Genomic DNA, 13,295 nt, shown 5'->3' with positions numbered 1-13,295 from the left:
CAGATAAACTCCTCAGGACCAATATTGAGAGTAGCCACACCAGGAGGGGAAGAGGAAGGTGAAGGTGAGGGGAGAAAGGGGGAACTGATCACAATGACCTACCTATAACCCCCTCCCAGGAGGATGACAACAGATAAGGAGGTAAAGGGAGACGTCGGACAGTGCAAGACATGAAAAAATAATAATTTATAAATTATCAAGGGTTCATGGGGAGGGAGAGGGGGAAAATGAGGAGTTGATACCAAGGGCTCAAGTAGAAAGAAAATGCTTTGAAAGCGATGATGGCAACATATGTAAAAATGTGCTAGAGACAATGGATGTATGTACAAATTGTGATGAGTTGTATGAACCCTCAGTAAAATGATTTTTAAAAAATTTTAAAAAAAAACAAAAAACATTAGTGCCCAAGATCACCTTTCTTTTCTCAGAAAACATGGAACATCGGTTACTGGGCAACACGCAAACAAGTGGGTTTCCTCTGTTGCGCCTGGTGCAGTCGTGCTCACAGGTTGGTCTTTGTATTGCACTGTCTGCTCTGAATACTCTAGATGGGTTACGGAGCACCATTCTCTGTGCGCTAAGAGCAGCCCTGGTGGCGCAGTGGTTAAAGTACTCACTGGGTAAGCACAGAGGTCCATGATTTGAACCCAACAGAGAAAAAGAGGTGGTAGCCGGCTTTCTTAAAGATTTACAGCTTTGGAAAACCCACAGGGCGGTAGCCTACAGGGTCCTACAGGGTCCTGACGAGTCAGAATCAATTCAACAGCAGTGGGCTTTATCTTCTACTCCTTACATTGTTATTTTTCCTAAATACTTCCAAATTTCTGGGCTAGTTTCAAGTTAGTGAGTGAAGGCCACATAGAACTAAAATTATGTGTCCGGCCCACTTGCAAAACCTAAAATGAGGTCCCCTACTGGGATACGCGAGGAAGGGTGGGACCAAGTGCCCATCAGCTGCTCCAAAAGCCCCCCTCAAATCCTGTGTGTTCACGGGGAGGGTTAGAGCTGGCGCCTTTTCCTCATGAGCGCAGAGATGTGCCAACCAAGCTCACCAGCCACGCTGCAGCCCTTGACAGACACTGCTGACCCTGTGAGGGCAGCAAGGCAGGCGCTTCTCACGCACGCTACACCTGAAAACATGAGACCATCAGACAGGTGACTTTCTTCAAAGGCAAAGGTCAAGGGACTGGCAAAGGGCTGGGATCGCTGCCGTTGCCCCCGAGACACAGTTCTCAACAGTGGTTGCACAGTGCAGTCACTTGGGGAGCTCTAAAAATACACCCCGGCCAGGTTGCCAAACCCGGCTGATTGCCAACCAGACCAATTAAATGTCTGGGGGCGGTGCCTGGGCACCAGTAGATTTTTTTTTAATTGCCCGCATGATTCAAAGGCACAGCCAGGGTTAAGAATCACGGTCCGGGCATTTAAATCTAATCTAAATGGCATCATCATTAGCAAATTCCACTTGTCTTTCTCAAGTTTTCTTTAGTAGCTTTGGAGCACTGGGGGAATGGAGAATGGCAAAGTGGCTGAGCTGTGATGAATGAAGGTGGTAATACGACTGAATGAAGGACACAGCTAAACCTAGAATGTTCTCCTTCTGGGGAGAGGCAACACACACACACACACACACACACACACACACGGTTCAATGAAAACCAAACTGAATATCCATCCACACAAAAGCTAAAAGGCCAAGTTCAACACATTTGTGTTTACACATGGCTGTGTACACCAAGGCTTTTCTTTTTCTTCTCTTTTCCCCTCCCTACCCCAAAGGAGAAACGTTTCAAACAACTACAGTTAGGCATATGTGTTCCAAATGTGAGGAATGAAATGCTAAGGAAATTCTTTACCAACATCTGTAAGTAATTGTGTACATCACTGCTCCCAAGCATCGGCAGTCCCCGGGTTACAAATGAGGTGGTTTCCAAGAGTGTCTTGGTAAATGAGCCGGAACAGGTGCATGCGCTTCCTATGGACGCCTTTCGGTTAGGACCAGGAGAGGCTCAACACCTGACCAATGATTTAAAAGCTGCATATGTAGCAGATAAAGGCGACCAGTGATGAGGAATTTGTCAGTAGGGGCTGGTTCAATCAATCCTTTCAAACCGAGGGCAAATTTACATAACAGGAAAGCCGGGTGGGAGTTGAATGTGGGATGTTCAGACAGCTGTAACCGTTCGTATCCCAGGAACTGTCCGTGTCCACCTCAAGACAGGGAGATCAGAGTGGACTCATCAAACAGCAAATGTAGTAATCGTTTTTCTCTTTTATGAAGCATGAACTGGAACTCACTAATATTTTCCAGAGGGAATTGCGCTCAGAACACTTTATTTCTCAGCTTAGCTTGGTTCTCAGGCAACCAGGACTTTGTGTACTGGTGCTAAGACACCAAGGGGAATGGAGGTGAGACGAAAAGGGTCATTCTCTGGTGAGAAATTGAAGCCCAAGAAACTATTATGTGCTAGTCTTCCAGGGAGGATCACCCTGTGATAAGGGGTACACGCTGTTACACATACAGTCTTACAGTAACAGAACCATCATCTGCATGTAAACACAGATAGACATGCAAGCTAGCCAGGTCGGGGGAAGTCTGCTGGGACCACTTCCACAAATACATGTTTGACAGACAGTATTCCTACATATGTATTTACGCATGCTGCAAATACACCCAGGAATACAGTGGCGTGTACAGGGGACAAAGTTCTGAAAACATCTTAACCATAAGCAAAACCTTATGAGAGTGAGTCACTGGGCCTGGGGGCTCAAGACTCTAATGGCAAGGTCAGCTGGCACAGAGCAGCCATCAAAGAAAACGCTCCCTTTTCCACTCTGGGAGCACTGACGAGAGGCCTACAAGCTTGTGAGATGCAGCTATTGGCCTCTCTCCAGAACAAGGAGAGGAGGAAACGCAAAGATAATGGCAACAATCAGTCCACAGGGCTAAACGGACTCCTAACTCTCGGCCTTCACGAAACTGAAACCCGAAGAACTAGACGTTGCCCAGCTGCTACCAACCTGTCTGAAGGAAATCACATTAGAGGGCTGCGGATCCCGTGGGAGACAGAATGTAGGACAAAACCCAACATCACCAAAAAGGCCGGGCTTACTGGTCATATAGAAATTGATGAGACCTTGAAGAAGGTGGTCCTTACTCACTTCGAGCCTGGAACTCATGTTAGTCCTCTGGCTCAACTCTCAGTCCAACGGCAGGCACGTCTAAAAAGTGAGCCACCACACCAGGGAGGTCGGCATGCCTACAAGCAGCCGCTTGAGATCAGAAGAGCAACAAAGTGCCAGACACAGGAGGGGATGGGAAGGAAGGACCGATGGGATCTGGGGGACACGGGGAGAAAGCAGAATCGGTGCTATTGCACTGTGGACCTGCAAAAGGTGCACACATGGGAGAATGGAAAACGGATCTGCTCTTTAAGCCTTTACCCAATGACATGTTGAAAGGAAGAGGGGAAAAAGACTTCAAGGACGGTTTGGAGAAGTGGTAGCAAGTGCTGCTTTCAAAAGTGGTTTGTTTTGTTATTTTTGTTTAATAATATTTTGTATGTTACGTTGTAGCCTTAAAAAATAAATCCAGTCTGGCCATTCTATACCACCAACCAAGGAAATCAAACCAATATTCAATATTCTCCCAAAGGCAAAAGATATGTGCATTTAAGATCGCTAAGATGTTGAAAACAAAAAGCAACCAAAGAACCACATACACAACCTTCACACACACAAGGGCACCTAACACCATGGCCTTGTGGGAGGAAAGAAAAGAAGAAGAAAAACTCGTCAGTGCCCATTACATAATACCTTCAAAATGCAAATACCACGGAAGAGATTTTACTCAGCTTCGCAGAACAAACATTAGCCAAAGGCAACTGGCAGTTTTATAAGTGCTCAACCTGAAGCTCTTTGTTAAAACTTCATACTAACCATTGAGGCTTATTTTCCCCAGACCCATCTCTTTCAGATCTGCCAAACAACTGGCTCCAAATGTGTTTGCTCTGTTTCTCGCCTTTGTGGTTCACAAAAGGAAAAAATTAATGATCAAGTGGGTTTAATTTTTAAATCGGTACAAAAGCTCAACACACGCTGTACTGAAGGGGGGGACTGCAAATGGAGCACTCCCGAAAACGGTTGCACATTAAACACACATCTTATAACCGGGCCCTTTGCTGAGATGAGTTCTTAGACCTTCTGGAGGTCAGGAGTTGAGTCTATTCAGCAAGAATAACTCTATTAACAGCCCCAGCTCCTTCTGGTCACCACAGTAAACATCCACACATTCCAAACCCTGGAGAAGGCGGGGCAGTAAAAAGGCTGGCGCTGCCAAGTGGCTCTGCCCGGGAGCCTGGACACCAACCATCTCCTGGTAGTGGTCAGCTGCCTGAATCGACAGAACACCCCCCAGAGATGACAGGTGACCGCATGCATATAAAAACAGGTACACTAGACTCTAGAGATAGACTTTTTCCGCAAGCAGGGTGGAACCTTTTGTGGTGAGGCTTTAAATATCCCACAGCCTAACAATAAAGAATAATAATACCTCAAAGTTGCTTAGGAATCCAGAGAACCTCCACTCCACATTAACCCACGTATTGCCATAGTTCTGAAACAGACTCCTCTCCCCACCCTCAGAACCCCACCCCCACCCCTGCCCCACATAAGCCAACCTTTCATTGGAGGCGAAGGTTCAATGTCAAAAGCATGCACCTTTCTCAGTACAGCAAACAAAAGTCCAGGCCTTACAGCTGTCTCAGAGTCTGTGGCTAATTTTACAACATCTGCCATCCCGTGAGGTGACCCTGCAGGAACCCAGCCTAAGGCCACAAGTGAAGAATAAAACTGGGACAAGGAATAACAGGACGAGGGCTGAGACATGGCTAAGCACAAGGAGGGCAGCGCTTCACTCTCCAGAGTCAATTATCCACATCCTCGAAAATGCTGACCTTCAAGTTCATTAAAAATTAACCCTATTCTTTCCCAACCCTTTCCTTTTCCTGCAAATGTGCATGCCAACTAGTGAACTGGGACTTCATTAATGTCTTAGCACTTTTTCTATTCTCTTCACACCAGACTCCAGCCTGAATTCCCAGCCAGCTCTCTGCAAGCCCAACCCTGAGAGGAACCATCCACAGAGGTTGTTCCCACACCGGGGGGGCCCTTGCCCTGGAGGGTGTCTGGACCGGCAAGCCATGGGAAGAATGAAATACCAGTTCTTCCTCCCAATGTGGTTTCATGGTCTTATTTCAGTTGCTTCCCAGAATGTCTGAAAGACCCAAATTAAAAGTGCCAATAGGAGAACAGGGAGAGAGGCCAAATACCAAAGCATTCTCAAGCCAAATGCTCATGTAACTATACTTCTTCCTGTAAGCAAACAAGAGGGCTCTCTCTGTGGATTGCTCTCATGTCCTTCCTCTGGTTCCTTCCTCTTTGATACGGACCTGACTGTTCTTTACAAAGGCAATTAGGAACTCTATCCTACAAACATGTGTGTTTATGACTGAAACAGGTGGAATGTGAAGATCTGTCTAGGAATTTTTGTTTTTCCAGTTTTGAAACAGCATGAGCTATTTTCTGCCTTCTAACAACAGAGAGTTCCACCTGTCCCCTACTTTTCTGTCTTCATTTTCTATTCTCTTCTATCAGGTCTCAATTTCTCACATCCTTTAACTGGTTTTCTCCACGACCACATTCCCTCCAAAAGCCCTCCAGCCATTTGACCTACTTTATCCACAGCGCCTTTTCCCAATGTATTTATCTTGAGCTTTTTGTTTTCGGTCCTCAATGGTCTCTTTCTCTTTGCACAGAGGAGCCTAATACTGACTTCAAGGCTCAGACACTTCCTTGTCACTCTCATCATGACAAAGATGTCAAGGATGGTCATCTCCTTCAACCTGGGGACCAATCTAACTGGGAGGGGGGCGAGGGAGGTGGGGGGGTCCTCCATATTCTCATTTTACTCTGGGCCCCTGCTGTACCTTGGTGTTCCCTCTTCCTTACTTTTCCTATTCTCCTATTCCCAAAGCAAAAAATGTGATGCCCTCCTTGGTCTGCAGTCATTGACCTCCTTGGTCAATGACTCTTGGTCTGTAGTGAAGACCCCGGCCACAAAGATCTGATGATCCCTTGCTATAGACCTGACCAACTCTGATTTGGGTCTACCATCAGCATGGCGTGTGCTCTGATTCACTGCCAACAGCAATGACGATAAATGAATCCTGACCCACAGCTCTTGCACCTTGCTTCCCACGTGATGACTAGCTCGCACTTTGCCAGGCGCAGATGGAGGTACAGCACAGGGAAGGTGTTATGTTGCCACTACATCTCTGAAGGGAGATACTAGCCCTTCGCCCTGCTGCTCATCATCCTTTATCTCAGCACGTGAAGCGGTGAAGCACTTTAGAGACCCCTGACTCAGCCTGAATCAAAAAGCATCTACGAACGAGGAGGCAAACACAGTTCTTATTGCAACAAACATCCACTTTTCTCTTTTCTCTGGGTACCACGCAACCACTCCCCATCAGAGGTATGCACAAACACATTAAGGGTGAAGAGGGTATGAGGAAATATATAAAAAATAAATGGTATTTACCTTCTTCTGTTTCATGCCACACGATCCCTTCCAAATTCACACTGGTCCCGGGTTCACAGGGCCCAAGACACTCTGGCTCTGTCACTACTCCAACTTCACACGTATTGACACCCACAGAACGAGTCCGAACCAAAAGCTGTTCAACCGGTGCTGCAATATTGGATGAAGATGGGGGAAAGTAGGAGGGCAGAATCTGAGGCGTGAGACTGCTGGAAATCGGTGGTGGCGGTGCTGGCACTGTAAACAGGGGATCGACCTGAAAAACAGACAGGCTTACTGCAGTGGTGCTGCATTCTGCGGCCACTCCTCCACGTCATCAGTTCACATCACTTCTAGAATATATCATCAGTCCAAATTCCACTTGCAAGTACAACACATTTTTGCAATGTTTGAATGGGGCCAAAATAGAGCGTAGAGTAAGAAGTGTACCTTTGTGGTTTGGGGTTTTGTTTGTTTGTTTGTTTGTTTGTTTGTTTTCATGCCAAACAAGATCAACACATTTGAGCTCTAGCTTCCTAGATTACAAGCAGGCGATCAAAACGGCTATCTCTTCTACGTTCACCAAGGGCAAACTTTGGTTTATATGGAAACAGGCTTTGTACAACGAAAAGGATTTTTCTACTTGCAATGATTATCTTTAAAAAAAAAATAAAAATAAAAACTACTAAGTGCCACAGACATCTTGCAAGAGATGGACTAAAATTGTGTCCAAGGGGCTTTATACAACATGGTTAATTCAATTACCACTGAAATAGAGCAATTTACTCTGTTGACTAAAGAAAGTACATGAAGTGGATCACACAGACTGAATCTCAGAAACTGGAATTTCTAACATATTAAGCATCAACTCCTCATTAGATGCTCTCCTGCAAAGTGTACACAGGATTTCGGTCTGGGGAATGTGTGTGCCCAGCACTAACAATAATGCAAAGGGCCTGGTCCATTTAGCTTTTAAAGATCGCTGATGAATTTGATCAAGGCGCTTTTAAGGCCATGGAACAGCCATGACAGCCACATACAAAACCTGAGGTGCAATATCTCTTCTGCAAGCCTAAGATAGCAGCAAAGGGATTCTTTCTATACCTCAAAATTGGTAGGCGTCTGGCCATCATAGATTCTCAGGCTACCCAGGCACTGAATATACAGATCACCAACCAACCCATCCATTCCTTCGTCCTGCTGCAAGGACGGTTAATAACTGCTGCAGGATAATTTTGACCCTTAGGAGCGTTTATCAATGTGGAAAAGCCCAATCAATGCAAAGCACATCTGAATGAGGGTGCCAGATTACCTCTGCTCTCCATAGTGTGTATGGACATGCCTGGCATCGCCCCGCATGTTTTACCTGTTAGAGTATCAAACTCTATGCCTAAGAAGGGCACAGAGGTCATTCGGTAAGATACCACCTCCTCTTGTTGCTTATATATTCCCGGTTAGCCTTGTGAGAGATCAACAAACACTTGGCTACAGTCATCATATTATATAGTCTTCGTTGCTGTTTTGTTTTCCCTCTTTTTCTCTTGAACGCATTTCAAGAGAAATCATATGGGGAAGTGTGCTCCTAGTTAAACAGCTGAAGCAGTCATCTGTGACAGCTCCTCGTTCATATGACTGTAGAAACTATTTCTACAGTTTGCATTTCACCGAAATGATAAACTGACGTTCACTTGCCTGAGTGCTCCAGGATGCAACAGAACAGCCCTTCACCCATCTGCATGTTAAAGAAAAACAAACCCTTAATTTCCTGCTCTCAGAGCTGCCCTAAAACTGCTCTGGCTCCCTGCTTTTTATTGTTCTGCATCCTTGATCACAGAGCCCAAGAAAGAAAAGCTTTTAACAGACCCCCAAACCCAGATATGGAGATTTAGGCATTCCTGTCCCTGCAGCTTAATGTGGATCAAAGTTTACATGGAGAGTTACTATTTTAAAATGAAGCTGATAAGAGGACAAAAGGGTCCTGGGGGAAGCAAATGTAAGGGAGAGTAATTCCAGTGCCACTTCATAGTCTTTATCACAATTAAACGATTGTGTGAGATTAGATTCTTCCCCAAATAAAAAAATTATGAACAAGGAAAATTATAAACCAGCTAGTGCACTCTGGGGATGAGGGGGAGGGGGGATGTCCCCTGCCTGCCTACTTAGCTACCTATAGCTTCTTTAGCTATAGATTCAGTTGTAGATTAACCACAATTTGATGTTGCTCATGTAAACTGAACAGGCAAATGGAACTGTACTCTGAAAATATTCTTTATGTCGTGAAATCAACAAGAGATATCACTACCAAGAGAACAAAGATAGTTTCAACTGTATAAACAAGACCCAGGAGTAGAACAGAATAAAAAAGGTGAAGAGGATTAGCATCAATTCTGCCATGAAGACACAAGAAGGCAAGGAAAGCCACAAAGGCGGGCAGGTAACAGGAGTGCAGGGCTCCAAAAAACTTTCCCTACTTAGCTTGTAACCTAGGGAGGGCCAGTTAATGTCTACGAAGTCCATTTTCTTCCACTGGAAATGGATTCGTGGATCTTATAAAATTGATGGCAAGCCCTATCCTTCATAGGTTTTCTGCACTAAATCCCCATCTTAATACATAACTTCATTAAGACACTTGCATGTATGAGGGTAAGTCAAAAAAATACTACAACAAAATCACAGAAACCCGTGTTAAACAAAGTATCAAAGCATGAAGCTATTGCTTCTTGGCATATCCTCTACCTAGGTTTCCACATTTCTAAAAACAGTGTTTCCATCTCTCTAACACCTTCCCTGGGCCATTCTGAACTCTGAAATTTACACTGCAGCAAAAGGGCAGTTTGGACATCCTCAAGGGACTCAACTCATGTTCCATGGAAAGGTTCTTTGAGTTTGGGAAACAAACAGAAGTCTTAAGGGGCAAGATTATAGGGTGGATGGGCTTTAATGTCCCAGAGAAATTCCCATAGGCTGATTCTTGCTACCCTCCCAAGAATGAACAGGACATTGTTAGGGTGGAAGGAAATTCCTTGATGCACCTGCCCTGACCCTTTTTCTCACCAAGGTGCCCTCCCATTTTCTCAGAATGTCTTCCTGATAAGCTCCCATGATTGCTTTTTGTCCCTCAAGGTTATCCATCAAGATGTATGCCTTTGAGCTGACCTTTCTCTTTGCCTTGAATTTGGCACAGCAGGCTCCCCTATCACACTTTTCTTTGAAGACTAAGAGATAAGACTACAGTAAACGTTTTGCTTAGCATACTTGACTTGCCTGCAACCAATCACTGATCACACAGACATGTTCAAATATGCTTTGATTCAAATAAATGTGTGCATATATGAACTGGAATGCCAGTGTCGATACTTTCTGACTTACCCACGTAGACACACACACACACACACTCATATGTTTCTTCTGTTGTGCATTGGGTCTTGATGGCTTGAGGAGGGGCATGGTGCCTGGGGCTTGTAGATATGTCAGCTAAATTTATTTCTATGACCACAATCCAAATCCAATAATGATATTTAGTTATGATATTTATCAGATCTTCAGTGGGAACTTGGGAGCCGTGTTCTCACAAATTTTAAAGTGGGAAGGCTAGATTCAGAAAGTCTGACCTAAAAAACCAATAACAATAATCAACTTCGCTGCACAGACCTGCACTGAGAAAAAAGACAAAGGCTCTGAAGCTTGACAGGTTTATATGGGCTTTCCAGGTTCAACTCTTTGACTTACACAAATGAATGTCTCTCTTAGCCTTTCCATTGCCCTAGCTTCCCTCATGAGAACGCGGCCTCGCCATTCCCACTGGCACCTAGATCAGCACTACCAACCGCCTCTGCGAGTGAGCAGAGTAAAGGGGAGCCCTCCCTTGCAAAGGGGTTTCAGGATTTAGGGGAGGAGCTCAAGTTCAAAGCCCACCTACCCATTGTCTCCTGCATCCCCTTCTTCCACAGAGTCAGAAGAGGAAAGGGGGGGAGGGTTTCTTTTTAAAGCGCCCTTTTAAAACACAGCAATGCTTTGGACCATCATCTTTTAAAAATGAACAAAGTATTTGAATTGCTATTATCTCTTGGAATAATAAACGCGGCGTGTGCTACACGCTGGGCCCACACTCCTTGTGGCGCCAACTGCCAGCACTGAGCAGCCGCCGCCCTCCCGCTTCAGCCTGGCAGGGACTCGCCCAGCCTAGACGGCTATTAAGTTCAAGCCACCTGCTTTTCCGGGGGGCAACTGCAACATGTTTTATCTAGAAGTCCCCCAAGCCTGACCTACTCACACTAAAGAAAACTGAGGGCTAGTTTTCTGCAAGAGCAATAAGCTGTCCAGTGGCAGCCCAGGTGAACATAAAAGAGTCGCATCCTATTAGCAGAAAATGAACAGGAAGGGAGTCAACACTGAGAGACAGAAAAGGGTGGCCCATTCTTTCTGCCAGGTGACACCCCAATGGGAGATGCTTCCCCAAGCCTCCCCCAAAAATTTCTGTTTTCCAGTGCATGCTGTGGTGTCTAACACAAAACCATCCACACATACCATATGCAAGGTTTTCCAAGGCTTTTCAATAGTTCTATTGGCTATACGCAAAAGATAAGCCGTACCATACTCTGATTTCCCGGGCCACTGATCTGTATACGTTAAATCATAATTTCTTCAAACAATGGAGCTCATGAAGGCAGAGGGTGGGCTCCCACCAGGACCCGCCAGTAGGCAGCAGTTCGAATTCTGACCCGGCCCGCGGGACACAAGCTACAAGGCCTCTCTAAGGTTCGCTGTGCCTGGATCTGAGTAATGGGAATCATCATCATAAGAGAGGTTATGAATACCATTTGGAAACATCTATCTGGGGGTAAAAAATACAATAATAATGGCAATTAGGAAAAACCTTCCTGGGAAGACTATTAATAATAAATAATTACCCGCAGAGGGTTGCTAAGAGACAATTCATGCATAGGAAATGCTCAGCACAATGCTTAGCTCTCCGTAAACGCTGACTTGAAAAAAAATAAATACAGTCTCCAGTCTGATACTATAGCTCCCTAACCCTACACGGTACCTGACAAAGCTCCTTTTTCTATTTTACCATATTTAGCCTAAATCTATAATCCCCTCCAAACGCATGGTTAAGTGCAGTTTAAGTGTGTTAAAAATGTAAGAGAAGGGGCTTAGCCCTCAGAAGCTGAGCCTGGGGGAACACCGCTTCTTTCATTCGCTGACATCTGTCCGAGTCTCACCGCACCCTGCCCGCCCGTCTAGCACTGCGGCACCAGCTCTTCCCATGCATGTTTCATTGCGCCCTCCTTGCAGAGCTCCGCACCCCTACATGCCCCTCCTCCCAGGCTACCTGCCTTCACACAGACACCCCGTAACCAGGCTGGGCCTCAGTGGGCTTGAGAAACCAGCCGGCGCCTAGCCCTCCCAGAGCCACGCATCACATGCCCACAGACAACGGCGACGACAGCATCCTCCCGGCAGCTGGCTCCGTGAAGTGAAAAGAATAAAAGGGTGCGGCCCATCCCGGAAGGCAGAACTGGGAAGGAGCCCCAGTTCTCCCCCAAACTCCAGCTGGCTCCCCGTGGACTCGGTGCCTCTATCTGGACGATGGAAACAACACCTGGTAACACGGTGCCTAGGTGAGCTCATGGGGCCTGGCACGGAGGGACAATAAATAATGACTACTGCAACTGTCGGTATTATGCCCGTTGTTAGCAACACATTGGAGACCTACACTAAAAAGAGATAGCTAGATGGTTTGGTCCTGTATGGATAAAGGCTAGGCTAGGCTACATTCAAAGGCAATTATGAATGGGGTGGGGGTGAGGGGGGGCCACAAACCCTAATACTGTTCTAAAGAGGTATGCTCTGCTTACAATAGGGGGCAGGGGGCAACCAGCCTACTAATATTACTAAGGAGAATGAAAGAACAGAAAACTGACGGGCTAAGCAATGTTCCTTTGTCAGAAGCTCTTTCCTATCATCTTGATGGGACACTGACGTGACCTATTGCAGCCCAGCGAGGAAAGCAGGAGCATCGCCGTCTGCAGCGGAAAGGGGGAGGGAAGGGAAAAAAACGGCCCATAAGTCTAACAGCTGGTGGTGGCAGCCTGTCAAAGCGAGGAAAGTTAATGTCACGAACAGACGCGCGGCAGTCTCTCACTGTTATTTTTGCATGATTATTCCCAGGTGTTGGTGCACGCTGAGCACTGGCCTGGCTATTTATCACAGGAGAACGCAGAGGAGTGAGAGAGCCAGAGACAGGGGGAGGGTGGAGGGAGATGGGAAAGAAACGGTTATTGACACAGATAGTGGCACTTAGTGGGTGTCATCAGAGGGCTGGAGGGAGAAGGGGGTAAAAAGAATCCGCAGAGAAAAAAAACAAGAATCCGCAGAGACTCTGGCAATATTTTCTGTTCACCTTAGTTCAAGGGCTTCCTGAGTGCTGAGTAGCAAGCAAGGCTCCCAAGCTGGAGTGCTGTTTGTGGCAGCTTTCGCCACCCAAGCGCCCGACAGTGGAGCCTGATGATGGTTTGCAGGAAACTGAAGGCAAATGGGGAAGCCTCACTAGGGCAGGGCTGGTGGGGTGGGCACTCCATGGAGACCGCTGCCCCGCCTGGAGCCAACAAAGAACCATTCAGGTGGCTCTGCCACGTGAAACAGGGGGACGGGGCAAGCCCCGTGCTGAAGACAAGTAAGCGGTCCCCATGAACAGCTTCCATCACGTCTA

General features: G+C 46.3%; 1 protein-coding gene across 4 annotated transcripts in view; it reads right to left on the bottom strand.

Annotated features, from left to right (window-relative positions):
* ZNF608 (zinc finger protein 608) overlaps positions 1-13,295 on the bottom strand; it is a 120,413-nt gene that overhangs the window by 60,790 nt on the left and 46,328 nt on the right. For all 4 annotated transcript variants that reach the window (XM_045285078.1, XM_045285079.1, XM_045285077.1 and 1 more), the window contains one exon: positions 6,602-6,857. In XM_045285078.1, coding sequence (XP_045141013.1) covers positions 6,602-6,857 — 256 coding nt within the window. The remainder of the gene's footprint in view (positions 1-6,601; positions 6,858-13,295) is intronic.

The sequence above is a fragment of the Echinops telfairi genome, unplaced genomic scaffold (assembly GCF_000313985.2).
Source record: "Echinops telfairi isolate 266 unplaced genomic scaffold, ASM31398v2 ScPeMD7_7469;HRSCAF=8507_1, whole genome shotgun sequence".
Taxonomy (NCBI): Eukaryota; Metazoa; Chordata; class Mammalia; order Afrosoricida; family Tenrecidae; genus Echinops; species Echinops telfairi.
This window is presented reverse-complemented; position numbering and strand designations above follow the sequence as displayed.